General features: G+C 39.0%; 1 protein-coding gene across 1 annotated transcript; it reads right to left on the bottom strand.

The window, feature by feature from the left end:
- Positions 1-693: 693 nt before the first annotated feature.
- ALDH7A1 (aldehyde dehydrogenase 7 family member A1) lies at positions 694-25,762 on the bottom strand. The gene is made up of 18 exons (XM_081943029.1): positions 25,494-25,762; positions 24,133-24,186; positions 23,693-23,758; positions 22,883-22,963; positions 21,903-22,026; positions 20,397-20,529; positions 17,838-17,882; positions 16,796-16,873; positions 13,550-13,647; positions 12,250-12,291; positions 10,780-10,874; positions 10,141-10,225; positions 9,041-9,147; positions 7,798-7,914; positions 6,162-6,259; positions 4,932-5,005; positions 3,110-3,185; positions 694-1,147 (listed from the first exon to the last, which is right to left on the bottom strand). The coding sequence occupies exons 1-18, from the start codon at positions 25,695-25,697 to the stop codon at positions 1,093-1,095; spliced, it is 1,632 nt and encodes a 543-aa protein (XP_081799155.1). The 5' UTR covers positions 25,698-25,762; the 3' UTR covers positions 694-1,092.
- Between the last annotated feature and the right edge of the window lie 1,347 nt (positions 25,763-27,109).

The following is a 27,109-nucleotide window of genomic DNA, read 5'->3' on the forward strand; positions in this document are numbered from 1 at the left end:
CAATGTGATTGTTTGGGTTTTTTTTTTACATTTTGTCTCTCATAGTTGAGGTCTACCTATGATGCCAATTACAGGCTTCTCTCATCTTTTTAAGTGGGAGAACTTGCACAATTGGTGGCTGACTAAATACTTTTTTGCCCCACTGTATGCGCTAGTCATTCCCAACTCTAGGGGGCAGTGCTCATCTCCATTTCAAAGCCGAAGAGCCAGGACTGTCCGAAGATGTCTCCGTGGTCATGTGGCCGGCATGACTAAATGGCGAAGGAGCACAGAACTCTGTTACCTTCTCACCAAAGGTGGTCCCTATTTTTCTACTTGTACTTTTTACATGCTTTCGAACTGCTAGGTTGGCAGAAGCTGGGACACTTAACGCGAGCTCACACCATTACGCTGCGCTAGGGATTGGAACAGTCGAACTGCCAACCTTTCTGATCGACAAGCTTAGTGTCTTAGCCACTGAGCCATCGCGTCCCTTACAAGATGTACAGGACCACAATTTCTATCATACCAGCCATGCCAGTTGCAGATGGCTGGTATGATAGAAATTGTGGGATGAATTGCAACACTAGGTTGATAATTCTAATCTAAGACTAATACTTTCTAACACGGGGGAGATTTTATTTGAAGGAAGATATCGTGGTTTTCCAAAAACAGAGAACATTTTACATAAATAAATAAACTGGTACTCCATAATAACAAGCTTTATAAAGTTTATTTCTGCAGTGAAGCAAGTATCATATAAATTATTTCCAAACACATTGGCTGCCATTGCACTGCCAATGTGGCAAAAAGAGGATTTGTGATTAGAATTTGTGCAGCTCATAATCCAAATTTTGTAGCTCATAATCCAAATTCTACTTCACTGCCAAACTCTTCATCTGCTCTCCACTGCACAGAATCAAAGTCTGGGCACATGATTAACATAATTGGCGTACATAACAAGATTTGAATTTTCTGGAGGAGACTAGTGCAGCAGTTACAAACACCCTTGACGCTTCATATTTCAGGTAGCCGTTGTCTGCGGATTTGAAATCAATAGATGTTTGGTTTCTTACTGCAAGGTTCACCAAAGGTAATGTTTCCACCTGCCTCTTAATTAAATTTGATTCCTTGAGCAAGAGGCAAATCTTTGCTGTAATTAATTGTGCTGAAAGATAAAACAAAAAACTTAAAATATGCAGATTTTAGAAAAAGCCCATCTAGACAAAACTAAATGTGTTATTTAGCTCAACATAAAGTTTCTAGAATGATCAGTCAAGTCAAAAGACATTTTTAGAGTTGAGAACATGGATTCATGTTGTCAAGCAGTGGTGGGTTCCAGATTCTGTTCAAACTGGTACTGTTGGAACGGCCCCGGCATCACCCACATGCACGTGTGCAGCACGCACATGCGTCGTACTTGCCTGCGACGCTCCCGCAAGCCTCCGCAACGCTCAAGCTGCTCAGCGGAGTGTTGCACAGGCGCCGTATGCGCCGTGCACAGAAGCGCCAAAAGCTTAAAGCACAGGTAAGGAGCGAGAGTGGGTGCGTGGGCCCTCCGGAGCACCCTACTGGAATGGTATCTGGTGCTCCGGGCTACCTCCGGTACGCACGTACCAGGGCGTACAGCCTGCAACCCACCACTGTTCTCAAGGCAGTATGCAGCTTTACTAAGGAAGTTTCTGTATTCATGACCATGTACCGCTTTATTTTTTTAGATTGATTCATTTTTAGATTTTATTAATTTAAAAAATAACTCAAGGAGACAAACATGTCTAATACTCCTTCCTCCTCCTATTTCCCCCACAACAACCCTCTAAAGTGAGTTGGATTCAGAGAAAATGGCTGACCAAAAGTTACCCAACTGGCTTTCGTGGTTAAAGCGGTACTAGAATTCACAGTCTACTGGTTCTACGCATTACATCAAACTCGCTCTTTTTAACTGTAATGTTTCTTTTTAATTCAAAACCAGTACATAGTATCTAATAGATTTAACAATGCAAGTTAATATTAAAATGGCAGGATTAGAATGAACATATAGGAATAATTCTCTCTAACAAAATTATGTATCCTACCATAGAACAAATTGTATAGAATCATCAGATTTCAATTAGTAAACCATTCTGTATCCTAAGGCTTTAAATGTTTAATTAAAGAAAAAGAGTGAATGGAATTCTGTATCAAATTAGAGGGAATATGCATAGCTATTCCAAAACAGGAATATTTCAGGATAGAACGTTATGTGCACCTTACTAGAAAGGACATATGTTGCTTTCCCTTGTATGTCCAAAAACCAGTTACTGCCATCTACATGTTCTAAGTATAGGTTAGAGCTGCTTTCTCCATAAACAAGCAAAAATTTGTCATCACAGCAGCAACCTTACTCTCACCTCAATAAGTGTTGGCCATGGCCTTTTAAATATGACCTAGAAACATTTCATCAACCTCACGAATAGTATTATGCTTGACTCTCCTTAAATCTCTTTGCAGTTTCTTCATAAAATCTTGCATGTCATCAAATATAAAACATAAAATCCTCTAAAATGCAGTTTTTAGTATATACATATTTATATTTATTCTGAGTTCATATATACCATTATGACTAAGGTCAAATTATTAGAATTCTTAGCAGAGTATGCTAGTCTCCCCTGCAAGAAAATTAGCTGAATAAGCATAGTTTGCTGCAAATCCTACATTTAGAACTACTGCATCACCTTAAATGTGCCTCTAGAGGAGAGAGACACAAAAGAAGGTCAACCTTAGATTTTGAGGGACATGCTTAGTAGCCAAAAATAGTCAGGGTCCAAATGAGAACTAAATTTGATTTGATTCATTTTTATAATTAAATGGAATGTCATCTCAATTAATAAAATGCATTTATTAAGATAATTTCTTGTGCACTTAATATTTTCTCCCTTCTTTCACATTATTTTTTTTAACATTTTCTAAGGGGATCCTACATTCCTGCCCTTTTATAAGTTTCTCTGCTCAACTTTAGAGTGATTAGGAGAACATTTACACCAAGCATCATCAATCTGTTACCCTGGAGGTAGGCCTGGGAAATTACAAAAGTATCTGGAGGAAATTATGGAAAAATAGTTTATGTGTTCATAAACTCTTCAGAACTTACCAGGTAGATCGCCTCATATACTGTTTCCATGAATCGCTACCAGATTCCCTTCCACCACCTGTGTGTTTATTACCTCCTAGAAGAGGAAAGAATAGAAATTGTATTTCTAAAACCAAGGAGTGCTACTTTGCATTTCTAGGTCTCATAAAAATGGAACATTTTCATAGAATGTTGAAGTTCCCTTCTGTGCATTGGGGGGAGGGGAGCAATTCCAGTACTACCCTGGAGGAAAAAAGCTTGGATTACGGGTGGAGGGGGGAACTCTGGTGCTGGACTCCAATTTCTGTGGACTGGTCCCAAACACTCCATGCTGCAAATGATTTGCGCCAAAATCCTGTTTGGATTTCAGACCAGACTTTTTTCAGAACCAGAGGGAAGAGGTTTGTAACCTTCCCTACTGGCTTTCCCACTGACATTCCAAAGAAGTCACAAGGGAAGACCCCAGAATTGGGGTGTGTGTGCTTGATAGTCTTATCATTAAGTGTGAATTAGTTGCCAAGCACAATCACAAGACTGTGGAGACTCTGCAACAGTCTCTGCAACTTCAGGCATGTGTCTCAAGTCCTTTTGTATTTTTGATAGTCACTAAACAAATGGTTGTTAAGCAAGAACAATCTGCAAATTCTTCAGCACAGATCACTTTCAGAATAATTTTATCAGATGAAATAATACATTTCCCCAAACATTCCAGAGTGTGTTCTCCAATATACCTGACATCTATCCAAGTTAAACAACAGATTAAATATATATATAGCCCAAATTCCAAAATAGTTCATTAAATCTCATGAGATATCAGCATTTGTATATGAGATCTTAAGAGACAGGGAACTGGGAGACACTTGCATCATCACATGAGGCCATGAAGTAGTATCCAATTCTTGAAAAAGTACCATATTTTTGGAGCATAAGATGCAGCTTTTCCCCCCCTAAAAGAGAGTGGAAATTTGGGTGCGTCTTATACTCCAAATGTAGCTTTTTGGAAGCTTTTTTTCAGCCCTAATGAGGTGCTAACGATCTGTTTCAGGCAAAGCAGGGAAGATTGCTTCACTCTTTAGCATCTCATTAGGGCTGATAAAAGCTTCAAATATTTTTACTGCAGGATACTGTTGGAAAAATTTCCCAGGTTCGTTCTAGATGGGAGAAGCCCATGACGAAAGATTTGAAGACTGCCTTAAGAGGTACTTCTTTTGTCCAGTTTCTAATTTTTGGGAAATAATCCTCTCAAAGGCAAGGCAGGGATTTCCTGTGACTTTGTGATTTATATTCTTTTGGGGATAATCCCTTCAAGGGCAAGGCAGGAATTTTTCCTATCTGAGTTTTCTCAATGGTTTCCTTCAGGCAAGCACTGGGCTGGTTTGTTGATTCAGCTTTGTTACTTTTTACAAGGTGTTAAGTGCTTTTGTCTGAATATTATACTATTGTGTTTGCTTGCTTTTCTGGTGCTATGGGAATAAAAATGAATACCTGGTAGGCAGATTCCCCCCCCCCCTTATTTTCCTCCTCAAAAACTAAGGTGCATCTTATACTCCAGAAAATACGGTAATTGTTTCCAATCCTATCAAGGGAGAGAGTTGAGTGCAGAAGTGCAAATTGCCTACAAGAAAATCCAAGTGCAGATCCCTATTAACACACCAACAAATATTAGTTTGTTCAGTCATTACTTCACACACTCTCTGTAGAGATAATGTTGCATATGAAGCCAATGTATTTCTGACTTCAATGCAATTGGAGAACAGAATGATCCTGCAACATTTACAAGCACTTGTTCTATGTATATAGGATAACAAAGTTACGGAGATTTAGCTATATCTATACAACTTACCAAATGCACCTCCAATTTCAGCTCCACTGGTAGGGATATTGACATTAACAATTCCACAATCTGACCCCTTGGGCCTAGGGAGAAAGAAAAAGATGCTTACTAAATGGTAATTAATATGAATTCCCTTGAAATTCTTAAACTTCATGAGAATTATCAGGGATATGACTTTAGAATATTTCATCTGCACTTTTGAGGCACAGGAGGCCACATAAATGTATTTCAGCAAAGCATTAGAAATTACTAATATAATAAGTCGTAGGCGGCATTACATTTTGCTAAAATTGCATCATATTCCCTCTGATATTTCCGAACTGTGTCAGCATGATGGAAAACAAGTTGGCACATGGCATCTTTGATAACAATAGCCAACTGGTCTTTTTAGTGGAAAAAGTCAGAGAATCATTGAACAGTCTTTCATAATAAATCCTTACATTGGTTTACAATCTAGATACAATCTAACTTTGTGAAACCCTATAGTGAAAAATAAATTTCATCAAATCAGAATACCATTTCTGGGTTATATTAAAATGTTTTCCATGAGAGATCATCTCTGTCTATACAAATGTTTAAAATCTCTATACTTCTTTTAAAATCACAGGTGTGTGTGCATGAATAAACAGATACCACATAGATACATTCTTATGTAACCGTTGAAGTTTTATTTTCTTTCAGGACTGTTTATCACTTTTTAAAAGTGTGCGTTCATTTCTATGCTTGCTAGTTTTTCTTTTGGCTTTTTAAATTTTTATTTATTTATTTTTTTAGAAATATACAATGTGTTCCAAAACACATTGTATCAGGCCCCTTAGAACAGTTTCTTTATTGATTAATATTTGTTTTTACCTCAATATTACTGTGCTGAGGAAAGAAGTGTTCCTCAACTTTGGCAACTTTAAGATACATGGACTTCAATTCCCAGAATTCTGTGAAGTGTCCATTTCTTAAAGTTAGCAAGGTTGAGAAACATCACAAGAGAATAAAAGAAGCACTACTTACTTATTTATTTGTGTCGAAAGTTTAGAAGAAAATAAAATCAATCCAAACATTACATTTATTTATACAATTAAGTTATGTCTATGTTCTGTGGAATCTGTCTATAAAATTTAACTTTGGATGCACCATGTATATGAATAGTCTAAAATGAAGAGAAATAAAAATTCAACAACTAAGTTATGTCATATTTTAAGCAGATTCATATTTTCCCTCTTAAAGAAAAAGGAAAATTCATACCCTAGCCATCGGAATATTCTGCCCAAATCCTTAGTAAAGATGCTGCTGGACAAGCCTTGTTTCACACCATTGTTCCAACTAAAAACTTCTTCCTCTGCCTGGAAAGGAAAATAAATTAAAAAACCTACATGAATTTAGCACTAAATATAACCACAAAACTAGGATGATAAACTAGAACTTCTAAAACTTTTAACTATGTTCAAGGCCTAGTGAAGTCACAAAAAGACTGAAGTGCCTCAAACTATTTGTGCCTCAAACTAAGTGTGCCTCAAACCACAAAGAAGAGGGAGTCAAACTATTCTCCAAGGCACCTGAGGGTAGAACAAGAAGCAATGGGTGGAAACTAATCAAGGAGAGAAGCAACTTAGAACTGAGGAGAAATTTCCTGACAGTGAGAACAATTAATCAGTGGAACAGCTTGCCTCCAGAAGTTGTGAATGCCCCAACACTGGAAGTCTTTAAGAAGATGTTGGATAGCTATTTGTCTGAAACGGTATAGGGTTTTCTGCCTAGGCAGGGGGTTGGAGTAGAAGACCTCCAAGGTCCCTTCCAACTCTACTATTGTATTGTATTGTATTGTATTGTATTAAGCAAGCAGGATGTTATGATGAAATACTCATTTTTCTAGTGTTCGTTGTACTCATCACATTGGTCCCAGATTGGGGTGGCCTTATCAGGGACGTGCGGTCAGGGGAGGCAGAGCCTCACCTCTCATCATGAAATAATAATATATAATAATAATATCCACGAGGGAGTTTCATATATATAAGAGGAAGAGGAGGGAGGAGGAGGAGCGTGCGGGGGGCAGTACCAGTTGGGCAACCGGCGGAGGCAGGAGCGTTCTTGGAAGCGCCAATAACCTTCCTGCCTCCGCTGTACTTTGCGTGCTCCTTGCGACTGCAATAGACGTCCAGAAGTGGCAGGGGCTTGATGACATCGCCGCAGCTGCTATGCGTGGACGGACGGAGGTAGCCAGAGTGGCGCCGAAGCAGTCCGGCGGACGAGCGACTGAGGATCAGGCTGCCTGATCCTCCATCGCTTGCTCGCTCGCCCGGACCCCTTGGCGCCACTCTGGTTACCTCCATCCGTCCGCGCCCAGCAGCGACGTCGGCGACGTCATCAAGACGAAGTGGCTTGGAGGCAAAGTGCTTTTCAGTGCTTTTCTGTGCATCTGGCGTTTAGGTAGATAGCTGGATGTCCTAAACGCCAGACACACAGAAAAGCACTGAAAAGCAGCTGCTGTTGGGGATCGCGGAGCGCAAGCCGGCGGAGCGTGCTCAGGAAGGCGGGGAATGGGATCACGTGTGCTGGAGGATGAGGCAGCCTCAGCCTCCAGCACATGTGTCCCATTCCCCACCTTCCTGATGACGTCACCAGCCTCACCAGCCATAAACCTCATCGCACGTCACTGGGCCTTATCATAGCACTGGCCTCTCAATTTACCCTGTACAATGTCCTTGGATAATCCCAGAGGGTTGCCCCAATGATTCCCAAGCACTTGAGATATTTACTGTACATCCAAAACAGGAGAAAAACTCAAGCAGCTGCAATAACTTCCAGCACTATTATTGTAGTCCTTTGGATTTCAAGTTGATATAACCTTGCTAGCATCTAACTGAAGAACTGTTTTACTTACCTTAAATTTGAGCACATAGAGAATAGGAGCAAATGTCTCTGTATGCACAATTGGAGAATTATGAGGAAGGCCAATCACAATGGTTGGTTCAACATAGTTTCCAGGACGCTCTATAACCTTCAATTTAAAAGAGAATGAAAAAAAAACCCACAGGTTTCAGCCAAATCAATCTCTACATATGAAAATATCTACTGCATAAAATTCCTTCAACAGCTGTATTTGCAACATACAAACCATGCCTAAAACAACAATACAATTTCAATTCTAAATATTGATTGTCAGAAATATGTTAGTGCAACTTCAGAAAAGTTATCTTCATTTAATTGCTCATATAAAGAGAGGCGATTTGCCTTTCTTTGGAAGTAGCTTCTTAAAGAAACAACTAGTAACAGCAATAGCAATAGCACTTAGACTTGTATAGCGCTTCACAGTGCTTTACAGACCTCTTTAAGCCTTTACAGAGTCAGCATATTTCCCCCAATAATCTGGGAACTCATTTTACTGATCTCCAAAGGATGGAAGGCTGAGTCAACTTTGAGCTGGTGAGACTCGAATTGCCAAACTGCAAGCAGCCGGCAGTTAGCAGAAGTAGCCTGCAGTACTACATTGTAACCATTAGCAATAACCCTCGTCATGCCAGATAAGGACAATATAAAATAGATTACTAATTATTAATAGGAAACCCTATATCAGATTGGAAAGTTACCCAAGAAAGCTTTATCTTTTGGTCCTTCTTAGTCTCCTATAATTGGGCTTCGTACAGTCAAACCAAGTCACTGCTTTGTTTCAATTTTGTAGAAATCTGTATCTACAAATATGAAGTCTCTTTCAAATCAAGTTAAACTTCATAGACACATCCGTTACTTTATCTTCATTTTGTAGTGGCAAAAGGCACTCCTCCATAGCAATGTATTTTTTAATTTTCTAGTCTTCTGGAAATTCCAGGTGTTCACTTATTCAAGTATTAAAGAGGATGATTGTGCTCAAATTGACTACATTCAACTAAGTGTCACTTCTTGGATTGGTATTCTTCAAGCATGATAAAATGTACATTACTATAGGCTACATGTTGTATACATTATACAAAGAGGAAATATATGTGGTTAAACTTGAAGATTATATATCAGGTGAAGGATAAAAGCACCAATAGTTCGAGGGGGTAGATACTATTGGTCAGAGCAACACATTCTTTGACACCACTGTTTTAAACTTTTATTTTATAGGTGTAAATGAAAATAATCACCTTCCCGCCATAGACAACAGAGCCACCTTGCTGTTTGGCTACTTCCACTGCACCAAGGAACATCTTAACTGCTTCCTTTGTATGAAGAGGGCCATATAAGGTGTTTGCTGCAATTTAAAAAAAATGTCTAAGTGGAATCCAAATAAAAAAATTAAGAATATAATGAGAAATCCATTAGATATATTTAAACAGTTCATGGCTACAACTAGTACTGTTTGAAACAACTTTGTTATATCAGTACATGGTTATTCATGTACATCATTCATTAATACATTTATTTATTTATTTAATTTATATTGCTACCAATTCACCCACGGCGACACAAGGCGGGTTACAGAATACAAAACCACATTTAAAACAATAAAAACTAACAAAAAGAATCAAATAAATTAATATAGTACAATATAACAAAATCACCCCCCCCCATTCCCCACTGATGACAGCAGATCACACGAGCCATTTAATGGGCTCCATCCTGCTCTGGGTTCCTCAGCCCCGCTGGCAGAACCAGGTCTTCAGCGCCTTCCGGAAGAGTATTAAAGTGGGGGCCATTCTAATCTCTGGGGGAATGATGTTCCAGAGAGAGGGAACCACCACAGAGAAGGCCCTTCTTCTGGGTCCCACCAGGTGTATCTCCCTCAGGGATGGGACCTGCAACATTCCCTGCCTCCCTGCTCTGATGGGTTGGGTTGATGTGACTGGCAAAAGATAACCTGGTTCAAAGCCATGAAGGGCTTTAAAGGTGACAACCAGCACCTTAAATTGCACCTGGAAGCAAATTGACCACCAATGCAGCTCCCGCAGAAGAGTCGATAGATGTGCATACCGGGGTCTGCACAAAACCATGCAGGCTGTTGCATTTTGCACCAACTGGAGCTTCTGGATTCTCTTCAAGGGCAGCTCCATGTAGAGAGTGTTGCAATAGTCAACTAGTAGTAGACTAAGGCATGAGTGACATGGTACATCAGGGCATGGTTATAAACAAAGGAAAGAGTTCTCTGAGGTGACCTGAGCACAACACTAAAAGCTACTGGAAAAGAAGTTAGATTTTAGCCAAGTACTATCACAGTCTATTTCCATAAACAAAATGAAACTCTTACCATCCCATGGATCTCCAATACGGACTTGAGCATATGCTTTCATGAGTTTTTCCACCACTTCATCATGGATGCTTTCATGCAAAAACTAAGACGAAAGTAATAAATATTATTGGCAATAACAGCACAACTTCAACATCCTGTGGAAAACTATGGTGTTGTCTGAAGATCATCCAGATTTTACTAGAGTCTAACTTTTGTAAAGCTATGGCAATAACCTTTCTCCACTTTTATGTGCCTGAGTGTACCTAAGCATTTTATTTCCAATTTGATAATTGGCAACTCAGGATAGAATTGGAAAGACATTTGAGAAGCAGCAGGAAAAGATACCACATTACTCCTTATACTTTTTCAAATTGGGGGTTAAATTGATACAAACTTTGTCTTATTTTGTTCTAAGCTGAACAGGAAATAGGAGAGGAAATAAAAAACAAATATCTCCTTGGGAAAATATTGCAGTATATTTGCCGGGGTCAGCAACAGCACAAATTCATAATTACTATCAAGGTTATGCAAAAAATATGAAGAGAATAAATAAGAGATCTGTATATATACCTATTATCTCTCTGTCTGCCTATTTATCTATCTATCAGTCCATCAATCCAGATATCAAAATATACAAAGATATTTAGAATTATTTACCAGCCTCCTAGCAGTTGTGCACCTCTGGCCTGCTGTACCCACAGCAGCAAAGAGGGCAGATGGGATGACCAGGTTGAGATCTGCATCTTCAAATACTGCAAGGAACAGAAGCAGAATGTGATGGAGCAATGCAAAATATAAGCAAAATAAATACCAACTACAAGGAATTAAACAACAACTACTGGTGAAAGTCTGTCAACAATATTTATTCTAAATATATCACAGACATTTATAGCCAAAACAACACATCCGCAAAGGTCAGTGATACAGACTTTATCAAACAAACTTTGTTTTGATTCAAGGAAGTCTTCTAGATCCATACAGAGTTGGAAAGAATAACTTTTTTCCCTTTGATGATGATGAGAAAAATACAACAAAATATACAAAGCAGAAAGTTCTTAAAATTAGCAGCAGCAGAATGGAATTTTTTTAATTCCATGCATAATTCCTATAGCCATCGGAACATTAAAGTTTTCAGTATAATTCAGTATGGTACCTTCCACTTATAGTAATATCAGTATCTGAAAATCTCAGCCCTTGGTTTCCATAACTTATTCAATTCAGGGACTAAATTCAGGGTTTTCCCTTATCTACAGGGCCAATACAATCAGGCCAGCCACAGCACATTTAGTTCCCTCCTCCCACTTAATCCACTCTTCTGTTCCAGAAGACAGTACATGGTTCAATGGGGAATTCATGAATTCTGGCAGTCAGAAAAGGGATACTGTTATCACCACGGATTCAGCCAACTTGTAATTTGACTTTCTCCTGTGTCTTTTTCATATGACACAGAAAAAATATGGAACTCAAAATGCCAGCAAGACCATCTGATGAAGCCCGAGGGGAGACAAGAAACACTTAGGGCAGCAGGCAATCCCTGGGGTGGGGGGAGGAGGGAATATAAGAACAGTGAGCTTTGAGAAGAGGTGTTACTCAAAACTCCAGAAATTGAACAAATCAACTTAGTGAGTCAGAATAGATTTGCAGGCCAGCAATTCCATGATTGCTAAGGAAAAGTAGCAAGTTTAGAGCAGTCTTTAGAGGCATTAACTGTCTTCTGCTGTATAAACCAAAGTGAAGATGAAAAAGAGAAAAAGGGCAGCTGATGACTAGAAATAAAAGGCACTTTGTGAATTATTATCTACCCACCTTATGCAGTGAGATTAGTAGATTATTGAACTGTGGGCCGGAATAAAGTATAACCAAATAATGAAGCAGAAAAAAAAAAGTAGAGACAGTGAGAGTTGCCAGAAAAAAATAATATGCATATAATTCAAAAAGCATTCTCAGCACTCAAACTCAAGCATTAATAGTCCATTACCAAAACATTTTTTACATTTTAATCAACTATTCAAATGGACCATTAAAAAGCCTATATCTGGCCAATGTACAGTATTAGTTTCTGTACTTATTCAATGAACCAAGAATGAATAAACACTACTATCAGATTTAAATGGAAATATTAATTACCAATAATAGCGTTGTTTCCACCAAGCTCCAACAGGCTTCGTCCTATTAAAATAAACAATAAGTCATATTAATCTAGGCATTAACTAGCATTTATGCTAGCCCACCTCCCATCATCTCATCGGAATTTTATTTAAAAAATGTGAATCCAAGAAATGAAAATGTTTAACAAAACATATACCACAATTGTTTTGTTTACATAACCAAAAGACACTCATTTTTGCTAGCCACTTACGAACAAATACTGCATATTAGCATTTCATCCTGATTTAGTGTTTTATATTTTGCTCTAATTCTCAGCCATAGCAAAAATTAGAGTTTAAACAGTTTAAAAGATGGTTTTGAACATGTTTCTTGACAGAGTCTTTGGTACAGAAATTGGGAGAACATTGGCACAAGTGGCAAATACTGAAAGGATTCATTCTTCATAAATACAGACAGACAGTCCTTCCATATATTTTTCATACAAACTGCTCTGAGAAATTTTCTTTTGCAATTGTGACCATTTGTAGCATAAACTCTAAGCTGCTTATTTTACTAATAATTAGAATAATTAGATTAATGCCTGCATTGAGAAGAACTGTAGCTTGCACTCTTATAATGTTCTTTCAGGCACATTACATTCACCCAGTTTTGTGAAAACTCTTTTCTTTTTATTGTTCCGTTTGCAGTAAGGGTACTATATGTGCAACCTATTTTGTTATTTGAGCCTCAGTGGTAACATGTAATATACAAGAGTTGCCAAAGAGCAGTATATGCTATCGCTGTGTGCCTTTGGGCTTGTACAATTTCCCACGTACAAAGAAAGAGTTGTTTAAGATTCAATAAATCCATACTTTCTCACTACAGTGTATCCAAGTATATCTTACTGGAAGCTACCTTACCTTTCCTCTTCTTCTAATCCACTGAAGAGAGTGACTTTTAAAATAACTCCTCTATCCTCCGTTGAGAAAAGGAACAGGAGTCTCAAGATAGGAGGCAGTGGAAAACATGGCTGCCATAATTCACCAATAGTCAACATATGGCAGGAAATAGGAATGAGAGAGTTTGGGAGGGGGGGGGGGCAGGAAAAAATGACATATTTCTTTCCCTTTCTATTAGGCATTTGTGGGTATAGTATTTTTTCTTGGTAGGAAGCCCAAATCTCTCCAAGAATGTTGAATTCAACAGTAATAGAAACAATGACTTTAACAATAAGCCAATGCCACAATTTGTTAATACATCTGCAAACGAATTTTACGCTGGTCATTTCTCTTTCATACATTAAAAGAAAATGACAAAAATTTTGAAATATTACACTCACCAAATCTCTCCTGGACTGTAAGAGCTACCTGCTTGCCCACATTGGTGCTGCCAGTGAAGGAAAGCAGATCAATTCGCTCATCTTTTGCCATTGCTGTGCTACACAAGACAATACGGTAATATTTTCAGTCAGTAGTAGAAAAAGTAGAGCTAGAAAGCAGTTCTTGTTAATTACCATTAAAAACTACTGCGATAACAACAATGGAATATCTGATAAGGCTCTATTACACTCTTCATATCATTTTGCTCCATCATAAATGAACATTCTTTCAAAAATGTTGTTATTTATACAGCATGAATAGAATGGCAAATGCTTTAGTGTCCTGCTCTATATGGATCTATATGGATGTTATGCATAGGAAGAAAGACCTACATTTGGTAAATAGAATGAGGAGACAACTATGGAAAGAAAAAAATGGAACTCTATTCATTCTCCCCATTCCACAAACCTTTTCAGTAAGGCCATACAATGGTTTCAGTTTCAAAAACTTTGTTGTAGTGTCCTGGACCGTAAATTTTCCAGGTCCCTGCCTTTAATTCCATACCACTTGTTATTAAAATGCTCACACTGTACTAACCAGATTTTATTTTCCAAACTGATTTTTAAAAATAACACAATAGAAAGGCTTATATATCTCTACGTACTATATTGATTCCTATAAATAGAAGACAATCTATATGGTACAATTCTCAAGTACAAAGGCATGTCTTAATTTCTTCCCTGTTGTCTCAACATTTCTAAAAAATAATTCAGCTTCAAGACAATGCCATACACCAAAGTTGCAGAAAAGCAAACAATCCATTTTATCCTTTAAAAAATTGTATTGATGGAGAAACAATTTGTCAATTCAGATTCATTTTCTTTTCAGTACCGCTACTTTTTCTAATCATTTTACCAGTGGCAGCACATTTAAACTGCAATTCCATGCTTGGAATTGCTCCAATCTACGGTATGTCCACTGAAAATTGTTTTCTTATATAACAGTGATTTAAGTGGCACCCTATATAACAATTCCCCTTTCTTAAATTCAGCCAGCAATATGGAAGAAAGATGGAGCAAAGGAGGTAAGGAATACATTATTGTTTGAGGATAGAATTCATTTGGATTAATTAATTTGCTATGCTCTCCAATAATTTTCAAGGCTCTGAGCAATTTCTATCATTGATAGAATGCATCAATAACAAGTTTAAATAACAGTCATACAATATAACAGGACCCTCTGCTAAATGTTCCATTCAATAGGGTTGGTTAAACTTCATTGTTCCCAGCACTTTCATGAAGAGCTGTCTTCACAACTCTGCAGCTTATTTATTTAGATAATTTATATGGCCGCCCACTAACTTTCAGGAGGCTTATAGACAATTGAGCAATTGCACAAAAGGGACAATGGAGCAGTTGCTCAATGGGGAAAGGGCAATCTGGATATTTAGGGAAAAACTATTCCACAGAAAGAATATGTAGCCATCATCTTTTCTGCGGTGAATACACTTGTGAGATTTCAGATACAGAGCTGAAAGTAAGAAAAAAGAGAAGGGTGTTTTTAAGGAATGATGCTAGCATTCCTTAAAAAAATAGAACTCATTGCCAGAAACTCTACACATGCATCAACATAAGCACATAATCATAAAAAGCATCAATACTTTATTTGGGATAATAAAACGAATAAATTGTATTTAGTCAGAAACAGTAGGCAAAAGGTAAGTCAAAACTATAGAAAAAAAGTATAAGAAGCACCAAATAACACCGTAGAGATAATTAGTAAATTGGGGAGGGTGAATTCAGAGTGATTCTCATAGGATTATTAGCTAAAGATGAGAAATTACTCCTGAGATTCTGGGAATTGGGAATTAATTTATGTACCGTATTTCCCCGAAAATAAGACGGGGTCTTATTTTCTTTTGACCCTCCCCCCCCAAATGTTGCTTGGCCCTTATTATCGGGGGGGGGGGTATTGGTTTGGAGTTGCCGGGTGGCTGCTCTCTTGCAATCGGGTGCCTGAAGAGCCAGGTTGTGGCTGGCCCACAACCATAGAGTGTAGTCCCAGAGCGGCCGCTCTCGGAAGACTCGGCAACAGATCTCCAGAGTTTGGAAGCCGGTTATGCTCGGAGCACGGCGGCGGTGGCAGCAGTGTGGCAGCGCCCTGGCCCTGCAGGGAGAGCTGGGCCACGGCTGGTGAGGCTGGGAGGCATGCGAGTTGGGGCAGAACAGGTGCTTGCACAACCTCCCTTTCCACCCGGGCAGAGCGCCATGCAGCTTAGCGGCTTTGGGATATTACTGGGTCGGTGAGTGGTGTTCTTCCCGGCAGCCCCCCACTCCAGCTGGGCACAGCGCCACTCACCAACCTAGGGGTATCCCGAAGGCAGCAAGTAATATGAGCGCCTTTGCCCCCCCTCCCCGGCTCCTGCGGCTTGGCGCCTTCGGGATATCGCTAGGTTAATGAGTGGCATTCTGTCTGGCTGGAGGGGGGGGGTTATCCAGGGGCTTATTTTGGGGGGAGGGCGTATATTTTTGCCCACCCGAAAAATATAGCATGGCCTTATTATCAGGACATGTCGTAGTTTCGGGGAAATACGGTAGTCCAACTGTAAAAAAGAGAATTGGATTTGCACCAGGTACTTGATAACCCCAGTTAATCACTGTATGACTTTTAATATTTTGGCCATTGCCTACCTCTCTCTTCCCTCTTCATCCCTTCTACAAGAAAGCCATTTTTCTAAAAACACTACTATGACACAACAAATATTGAAAGTGGCACCCCTAAGTTTCAGAAATACAACAGCTATACTCTAGAAAACTCTGATAAATGGATAAGGGCAACAACGGAGAAGTGACACTGGACTCAAGCTTGCACCTCTCTGTCATTAAAAAATAAGAACAACAACAACAACTTTCCCAATGAGAGGAGCTTAGTTAGACCAGTTCTGAATCGGATCCAACATATTTCAGGTTTGGGGAAACAGAATTGAAGACCTTTAAGCTGTCCCTCTTCAACTTCCCAACTTCTGAAGGATCTACAGAAGCTGAAAAGAAGGCAAGACAAAAGATCTGTCCTTAACTTTCTTTCTTCCAGGTCAGAATCATATCTCCAACCTTGGTGCGGAAAACACTAGAAATCCAATGGACTGTGAATCACTGTATCAAGAATTACAGGATTATGCACCCTTAGAAACAAACCAAATATAGCATGATTTTGGTAGTCCTGGAAATTGTCTAAAATCTACATAATATTCAAAATATTGTACCTACCCAATATCTGCTCCACCACAAGCCAGAGAGCAAATGGCACCAGGCAGCTTGTTTTTCTCTAGGACTTGTGCAATTATTCTAGTAATCAAATAAGACAATCATTAATGATACAATCTTTCCAATGGGGAAAATAAAATTAGTTTGGATAGATATCTAATAAGATTTCACTTTTGACAATTTCATTTCCAGGCGTATCTAGATGTTGTTGAATACAATTCTTTTTCATGAAAGAGAGAAGCGTTGCTTACTTAAGTGGCCCACCAATGTAACGACCTGTCGTCCTTCTCTACCCTGATCTCCTGAGCTTTGGAGATCTTCAAAAGGTAAGTGAGTGATATGGTGACTGAGGTGGGAAGGAGCATGTGGAAACCAATGGGCTGGCAAAGCAGGCCCAGAGCAGGGGTGAAATTCGGCAGGTTCTGACAAGTTCTGGAGAACCGGTAGCGGAAATTTTGAGTAGTTCAGAGAACCGGCAAATGCCACCTCTAGCTGGCCCCAGAGTAGGGTGAGAATTGAGATTTTGCAATATCCTTCTCCCGGGAGTGGGGAGGGAATGAGGATTTTGCAGTATCCTTCCCCTGGAGTGGGGTGGGAAAGGAGATTTTACACCAAGCCATGCCCACAGAACCGGTAGTAAAAAAAAATGAATTTCATCACTGGCCTAAAGTTTTCAGGGACCCAGCAGGGAAGCATGGGGGGGAGGGGGAGATAGGCAGAGTGTCAGTCGTAAGGGCAAATGTGTTGTAGCAAACTTTGAAATTAGGTTGTAAGTAGCTTTGGGAGGGAAGCTGTTGTAATTTTCAACAGTCGCTAAGTAACCATTCATAAGTTGATGACTACCTCTACTTCCCACATCATCTCCCTGTAGAGATTTTAAGTCTGGAATAACTTCATGCATGCATGCGTACCGTTGGGTGTCCAGGCAGCCAACTCAGAAAAAGGGCAAAAAGGTGAAAAATCGAACAACTTCTTGAAGCGATGCAGAAGACAGAATAAAATTGAAACTGCATGCAAGTCACATCAATAAAGGAAAGAAACTCACTTCGTAACAGCCACACTGGTGAGGGATGTTGTGGGTGCACCTTTCCTTTAGAAGGAATGCAGGGGGTGGGGAGAGATAAATATTCTTAGACATAGAAATAATCTAAATTAAAATGAATAATATACGTTTATTAAGCACCAAAAACTACAGAAGGATGGGATAATTACCGGTCTAAAAAGATTTTTTCTAAAAACCAAATCTACTGAAATCATAAAGAGATTTCTATATGTCATAATACAAGTTTTAAACATCTAATCCCAATTCTAAGAATGCACCTCATAAGCCCAGAGCAGGCAATGCAATTGAGTGTTGTGCTAAAGGGTTTGACAGAAACGCAGTTTCAGAAAAATTAACAGATTATAATTTGAGTCATAGCAAAAGAAAAATTAATCACATGATTACCCTTTATCTCATACAATCTAGTAAAGAGTTCCTCCAGACTCCACCTGTCATTGTTTTTATTTTTAGAATTATCTTCTTATGAATAAGGCTATTTTACCAATTTGTTTGGCCATTTGTTTCTAAAACCAATTAGTTATTCCCGTGCAGGAATTGTCAGGTTGACATACAATAAAAAGAAAAAAACCCTAATCATGTGGTTACTACTCAGTATGTTTGTTCCCTCTTTTGCAGCATTTACTTTTTCAACTCAATTGCTTGAGCACAGATGCAGTTCACAAACTGCGTTTAAACTATCATATTTCACAGTTTGGTAGCAGCGTAAATTGGGGTGGCTTTAGGCATTCACCAAACTGACACAAAGCACGAGGATGGTTTGCTTGCTCCTTTAACAATGACCCAAGCTGCAGTTACCTCACGTATGGCAGGCATGGAAAGCTATTTTTGAAACCGGAGCCACTAGAAATCTTGGAAAGTGCCTAATGATCAAGACTTATCAATAGACAAGATGGTGATTTGTGGTTATCTTGGCAGCATAGATGACAGGAGCTACACTATGCCAACATGAAGTGATGACAGGTTCTTTACCATGTCATGTAGAGAAACAAAGAAACAACAGGACTTCTTTACTGCAGTATTAACTCAGTAAGTAAAGGATCGTTGTCTTATATCACACCCTTTTAAAGAAATGCCATCTAATATATATTAATATCTAATATGTTAACTAGAATATGAATGCTGTAAATGAGATAAAAATATCAATTTCCTGAAGACATACAGTTGTTTTGTACACCTAGCAGTTGCAATATCCAATGTTTTTGTACCATTTGCAAATGGCACATAACCACCGGTTATATATACAAGTGGTCCTTGATTTACAATCAGTGGTTTTAAGTACCATTGGAAGTTACAACCGATCGTAAATGGTGCTTTATGGTTCATCTTAAAGCAATCATCAGGCATTATAAACTGGTACCCCCCCCCTCCAATCATGTGATTGTGATCTGTTTGGCCTCCTGTTTGCACTTATGACTGATTGCCAAGTGTCCCACAATCACATGATCACCATTTTGCAAACTTTTCTGCTGCCTTCCCCAGAAAGTCAATAGGGAAGCTGTCAGGGAAAGTTGCAAGCTGCTGCTCTTGCTGCCTACCAAAGGATTTCCCTTCCCCGGAAATCTTCCACTGGGCTGCAAAAACGATAGTAGTTTTTCTTTCTTTCTCCAACCAAGCTCAGGAATTGCCTTCTGTGCACAGAGAGAAGAGGGATTCCATGCAGGCCTGGAGAAACGAAGCAGGGATTGCAAAGACCCAAACTTCATTTTTCTAGGCAAATGCATGAGTGAATGGGAGCTACCTGCCCTCCTTCAGCATATAGCATCTTCCTTCCATCTGCTTAGCTACCAACACTTAAGGACTACAACTGAGGGAGCTGAGATTGAGCAAAGCAGTCAGACGGGTGTCTCACTTAACAATCGCTTTACTCAGTGACCAAGATTCCAATCCCAATTGTGGTTGTAAACAGAGGACTTCCTGTAAAGCATCAATTTGGCAATGCAGTACTATGCTTCAAAGAAGTAAACTGGCATCCTAAGTATATTTCGGTACTCTTGACTACCTCTGAGTTGTACAGGCAATAATAGGTTCATTTGCTGAATAGTCCCTAGATTAGAGAACCTGCCTTATCCAGAATAGTGCAAACACACTTGAGGTAAAACTGGGCTCTGAATGTAAACGCGGCATCTGTATACATTGGCATTCAGCTATGTAGGGTAGTTGTAGATTTTTTGTGATGCTTAAATATTACTTGACTGAGAATATTAATCCCACTTTGAGCCCAAATTATCTCCTCTGCCAGCAATAAATCTTCCTCGCTCTTTTTAAATTGAGACTTTCTACAGCACCTATTTGTCGTAAGAGCAGGAATAGAATTTTAATTTCCTTCCCCTTAGGAACTGCCTTAGTGCTAAAAAGCTAAGCAAATTCCAGAGAAAAGAAATTCTTACTCTTCATCGTGCAGGTTTATTGCTTACTACGTTGGCAATATATCATTTTGAATTTTTGTTCTTTTCATTGTAGTCTATGTGCCCGAACATTTTTATAACGTGTAAAGTATGCCACCGAAAACACTCATCCTGAAATTAGGAAAAAATACCTTACCACAGGCAGACATTGCCGCAGATGAGAGCAATTGCATTGTTCCAGCCATAAACCGCAACCGGAAAATTAAAGGCTGTGATGATGCCAACTAATCCCAAAGGGTTCCATTGTTCTATTAAGGCATGTCCAGGTCCTGAAAGCAAAAACAGCAGTTTCGTTTGGCAACTGCAGGCTTTTCTTTCTTTCTTTACTTATCTATCCCATTGTCCAAGGAGATCAGGCACATATATAAAAAGTATCCACACTTATTGTTGCAACAACTCTTCTATTGTTAGGGTGAATTATTAAAATTGGCCCTAGACCAAGCAGCAAGTTTGTATAAGTTAGTAGATAACAGAAAACTAACCCTAGGATCAGACATTCCAAAGAAAGGCTCAATTTAATAGTCAGGCCAAACCTATTTGAATTTAAAATATGGTTTTTCAAATGTGGCACATCTTTTTATAGATAATTCTCAAGTTATTGCCATTGTTCATGACTCTTCAAAATCATGAGAGCACTGAACAAAGGGATTTTCAATTGGTCCTCAAATTTCCAGCTGTTGCAGCACCACAGCAGACACATAAACAAAATTCGAGTGCTTGGCAATCAGCTCGCACTTACTGGCTGTCGCATCCCACAATCATGTGATCGCCATCTGCGATCCTTCCTGCCAGCTTCCCACAAGCAAAATCGATAGGAAAAAATGGCAAGGAAAGGACACAAGACTCTTGGATAAAACTCTTCCACTCTAGCCCTTGTCTGCTTGCATGCACTGTGCCTTCTTTTCCTTCTTCACTCACATGTACCTTGCGGCCTCTTTCCGCCGCTTTCCTGGGGTCGCAGACATGCACTTTGCTCCCTCTTTTTCTGGTCTCCCTGTACTTGCACACACCCCACACCTTTTTTCCACGGCCTACCTGTAATCACACATAACCTACATTATCTTTTTCTATCCCTCCTGCACCTGTATTCAGTGTCGCACACCTTCTGCACCTGAGCCAGGCCTCCCCAATTCCCTGGAACAGCCCCACTCTTTAAGGGGTATTCGATCACTTCCCACTTAATGACCCATACATCTGGGATTACGAAAACTACAGGAGTTGCTAGGCAATGCAGTCACAGGACATCCCATTTTATTCATGCAATTTCAGTTCCCATCACAGTCGTAACTCAAAGATTACAAGCATATAGAGATATATGCAACCTCACTGAAGATTTGTTTTCCCTCTCTCCCTGGAGTAGATCAGTGGAGAGGGATGAATATTTATATAGAGGTAGAAACTATTGTGTAATTTGTATTTCCTACAGACTGAAGAAACCTATAAATTATATATTTTGATGAAGTTTATGCAAAGCTGATATAATGTCTGGTTGGGACAAGAAAGTATTTCATCTTTTCCTGAAGCATATAAACCTAAAATATTACCTATGTCAAAAATCATTCAATATTCTATTACTGAGATTTTCTATGTCAAATTACTTTCATCCAGAAAAATTCTTATGCAGGCAAAAATGCAGGCTTACTTTCTGAAGGCAGCATGGGTCCACCAAACATCCGAGATAAACCAACAGCATAATCACAGATATCTACATATTCTTGGACTTCACCAACACCTTCAACAAAGATCTTCCCCATTTCTAATGATACCTAAAAGCATTAAGGAAAACATTAATCACATGGAACATGAATGCTTAGTTTCCTTAGATCCTCCTTACAGAATAGAATACCTTAAAGGAAAAAATCTGTCTTTTTCTATTTGTATAATTGCATTATCTATGCAACCAATCAATTGTTCACACTGCTGTGATTGACAGGTGTAAATGAAAATATCAATGCAATGGAATTGTCTGGATTTATCCAACGAGTCTAATTTATGAACACCCAGTTCTTGTGCTCTGTAATGCTGAATTTGAGGATAAATTAAAACACAAGAATTATTGATGCAAGAATAGCATTTTTTTGGTTGAACAAAACACAGGCACCCAAGGCCTTTTTTATCACTTTGTCCTATGAGTCAAGAAGACCCGAAAGTTTTTTTTAAAAAAAACATGTTTTTGGATTGGTTAATAGGTGGATTGGTAATGAATGTTGACTTCTAGCTGCTACTCAAACAACAACAGAAATTGGGAATGATTAATTTTTTGGAGGAAAAGTCCAATTATCCCACAAGAAATGACATGCTTACATTATTTTAAATTCCTATTTTTACATTTTTATTCTGTCATAACAATCAGTTTAGGAAGTTCGATGGAATATTTCAAGCTGTTTTGTTTGGAACGCCTCCTTTTTTGGTATATTTCTAGCATTTACTGTCATCAACTTTAATCAATGCTTGCTAAAAGAAATCAAGTTTGTTGTCATATCAGTGTAATGGCATCTGTCAGTGTTTAGAAATCTAATTGATTAAATTAGCAACGCACTGCAGAAGCAACACAACAAGAATTGCTGCCTGCATTTCTTTTTACTAATTTAGAGATTATATCAATTCAAAGGCAAAATTTACCAAATTTCCCAAAACTTTGATTTTGTCTCTTAAGGCATCTCCAATCTGTCTCACTATTTCTCCTCGTTTAGGTCCAGGAACCTATAAAAAGAAAGCAAAGAAAAATTATTTGCTTAAGTCTAGTCTTTCAGAATCCCACATACTTTGCCAAATTCATACAGAACTCATACAAAAAAGTGACTCACAACCAGTCTTCAAAATTACAACCATTGCTACACCCCCATACTTGCTTGATTGCAATTCAGGTGCTTGGCAAGTAGATTGCACTTACAATGTTTGAGCATCTTGAAGTCACATAACTTCAATTTGCAATCTTCCCAGCTGGCTTCTGCTAAGCAAAGTTGGATTCACTTAATTATCATATGATTCACTTATAAACCATCAGATTTGTATAATGACTGAGGTGATTCACTTAACAACCATGGAGAAAAATGGTAATAAAATCAAATGTCACATTTCTAGAAGCTTAATGACCACATTTTTTAGTAACTAAAATTCCGGTTCCAATTGTGGTCACAAGCCAAGGGCTACCTGTACACTTTTTGAAATAAATATAGCAACAGTAGCACTTCTCTTATATACCACTTCACAGTGCTTTACAGCCCTCTCTAAGCGGTTTAAGAGTCAGCATATTGCCCCCAACAATCTGGGTTGTTTTACCAACCTCGGGAGGATGGAAGGCTGAGTCAACTTTGAGCCTGGTGAGATTTGAACTGCCAAATTGCAGGCAGCCGGCTTAGGAGTCATACCTACTGAAAAATAATTTTCCCCCAGATACAATTCAGGAAACTATAAAGAGATTTAACTCACCTCTGCCCATATTTGCCAAGCTTCTTTAGCTTTTGCTATTGTTTCTTCATAGTCTTCCAAACTTGCCTGAAATCAAACAGTAAAAAAATGCTGCAATGGACACAGTGATAACATAAGACTCAGCTTGTAATAAGTCAATGGAGAATTGGAAAGTAAACAAATGTGTTCATAAAGTCATCCGTAATCAAGTTCAGTTTGAGGGTTTTATTGTTATTAAAATATCGATTAGCCCTATTTCTACAGAAAATCTGCATCCAATAAGGGGGGGGGGGGGGAGATAACCTATAATATTTTCTATTTACATTGCTTTCAGCTAGTCTGCATTTCTTACCCATCTCATGAACTTTTTAAGATACCAGCCTTGAAATCTGCTTATTTCCCCCCCTAATAATGCATTTTATTAAAGAGTCAAATATATATTTATTTTTTAAATATCTTACCTGGCGAACTTTAGCTATCGGCTGATTATTTGCAGGACAGTATGTTGTCACAACCTATAGAGAGAAAAAAACACATTTCAGTCCCATTTAGTAACCATCCCTATAATCATAAACCTCATGGTCAAAAGCTGGCACAATCTGTGGCATTGGCTGGATCCAAATCAATCGAGTAGTTTTTATGCCAAGTCACATTGTAGGAACTGATAAATCAGAATGAGTTCGGGCAAAAGGCAAAAGTCCAGGAATCAATCCATTCAAGAAGTAGATGTATGCTAAATGCGGAAGAAAAGAGCAAGACATGTTGATGGTTTTCAAAGACCTGAAATGCAGAACTGCCTCTGTGCTTCTATGGAAAAGTTCAGATCCAAAAGAAAAAATTGCAAGGAAGATAAGTTCCAAGCACATATTAATTGAAAAAGCATCAGCTTTGGGAAAAGGCTCAGATGATAGCTGGTGGCAGCAGGCTTTCCTTCTCTCTCTGGAAGCTTTTGAACAGGCAGGATACTGTAATATATCCCACCCTGCAGATCCTGCACCAAGCAGGTAACTAAGAAGAATGTGATTGCTTCTAAGTTTCCATCAGTTCTGTGATAGTCACCCTGGTCATCTTAACTTTGGAATTTACTAATCAGCCACACACCTATTATTTGAGACTCAGTTGCTTGACTGCAAAATGACAGCGCTTGTGCCCTGGAAATACAATTACTAAATTTCACAACAACTTTGGCCAAATTGATTAGGGTTTCCAGAATAAGAAGCCCCAATACCTGTAAGGTCGCCAGCCCATGGAAGTGTACCTAAGTGTGGCACAGGTGATTCAACCTATCATCATAAAGTCAAGTTATGCAGAAATATTACAAGGAGAGTAAGTCAGAAAACTATACGGTCTGCAATGCTTTAGGTCTATCTGCTGGTAAAAGTCACAAAAGAGGGAAGGAGCCAAAAGAAACTGCAGGATTGAAAGACACGCATTCTCTTTCTGAGCCAAGATAAATGAATGGTGAAACCGGGACAGGTCTCTTTCTGCCAATTCTAATATGGGCTGCAAAGTGAATTGTGAGACGTGGGTACGTTACTTAAAATAAAATACTTGTATCTTTTCATGCCTTTTTATGTACACCGAGAGCATATGCAGCAAAGACAAAGTCTTGGGTGCCCAATCACACTTGACCAATAAAGGATTCTATTCTATTCTATTCTAAAATGGGAAGGGAAAAAACCATGAGAAATTAAAAACCGCAGACGCGACGCACGTCTCAAAGAACCGGAGAAACAACTTCAAAAAGCGCCCGCAGGACATTCCTCCTTAAATGTTTACGGCTGTCCATCAAACTGGCTCCCACCCCGCCTTGCAAACCTACCTCTCCTCTTCCTCCCCAGGAGCCATTGTAAACTCCCTCGTTTTCTTCTCGAAGCCCCAATTCTTTCAGCCACGCGTACTGGCCTTGGTTGATCAGCAAGGTAGACATGAAGGCCACCGGTCTATTGCAAGAAGCAGTGAAGGAGAGGCTCTTCCTTAGCAGAGCACGCCTGGCGAGCAGCGAAAGTCCAACTTGCAGCAGCATAGCGAGAAAAGGGCCGTGGCACCTTTAAATCACCCATAGGCCAAAGAGGCGTCCGTCAAGAGCCCACCCCCAAATGCAGAGCCCGGATTGGCGAAGGCAAAACGCTCAGTCCACCCTTGCCTGGCGGACCAAAAAAGCCACGCCTCCATCTAGCGTCGACTCGGCGCATCCTCTCTGCATGTTGGGGCACTCCAGCTTTCTGCCTCTCTCGCGCATCTTAAAGGCAAAGGCGCGAAGAAAGTTTATCCAATGGCTGCAGAAGTCAAACGCATGTTCACTCACACCTGTAAAGAACCACCTGTAAAACGCTGCTGCTTTGTAGGCGCGGTTTACGGTCAGCAGCACTTAAGCGTTTTCCCTGTCGGAATTTCTTTTAGGAAGTTTGTGTATCTCACCCTTGAAGGAGTCCAAGGCAATTAGCAACAGTTACATCACGAGAAATAATTTAAAAAAACACTTTATTTTAGGTTTGCAACAGAAATATTGAATCGTTTTTAATAGCTTGGCATGCGTTGGAAAGGAGCTTACCGTGCAAAAATCAATATGACCTCTACAGGGTAGCAAAAGAAATGCTGTTTGCTGATAGCCCAGCAGTAGATCACTTGGCCAGGACAAAGCCACAGTAACAGTAACATGGCAATACTGGTCATTAATCCATACTTTTAATGTAATGAATAGTATATTATGGAAGCATGAATGTACTGGACTAAAATCTATTTCATTGGTTGGGAATAGACTTATAATGAAGCTACCAGACCTGATTTCTAAATGTAAGAGTTTATTCTCTTTTATAAAATTATCTCAGTACAAACATTCCCCTACACCATTTTAATTAGTTGTTAGCCATATCTTTCTTTGTTGTAACTATCAGCAGACACTAACTAGAAAGGGATGTCTGATTTGCATTGTTAATTAAATAGTATACCTGCCTCTTGAGCCATTCTCTTGCTTAGTTTCACTAGTCTTTAGACCCAGTTTTATTCCTTGAAGGATCATTTACTTCCAAGATTAAACATGCAAGTTGAACTCTATATGAGAACCAGGTAATGGCATCGATTTGAACAGTCTTTGATTTTAGCTTAGAGGTTTTTCTGACAATATATATTTATTTAGTGTATGGCAAATATATGGACTTAAAGTGATTCAAGTGTTAATGTCCAGTCCATTCAAAGACAGGGTGGTCTATGTTGAAAAAAATCAGACATTGGGCCGGTGTAAACTCTTGATGGACATTGGGACACAATGTTGCAGGATGCCATTTAATGTCCCAGTATTGTTTGAATTAAAGAACTCCACAAAAGAAAAGCAGTTGAAGTTGTTAGGGATGTAACCCTAGGCTTGGATTGGCAATGTATATAAGCTATGATTGTAACAAATGTATCTGTTACTTTAAATGCTAGAGATGTAATTGG

Source organism: Natrix helvetica (genome assembly GCF_964273705.1).
Source record: "Natrix helvetica genome assembly, chromosome: 2".
Lineage (NCBI taxonomy): Eukaryota > Metazoa > Chordata > Lepidosauria > Squamata > Natricidae > Natrix > Natrix helvetica.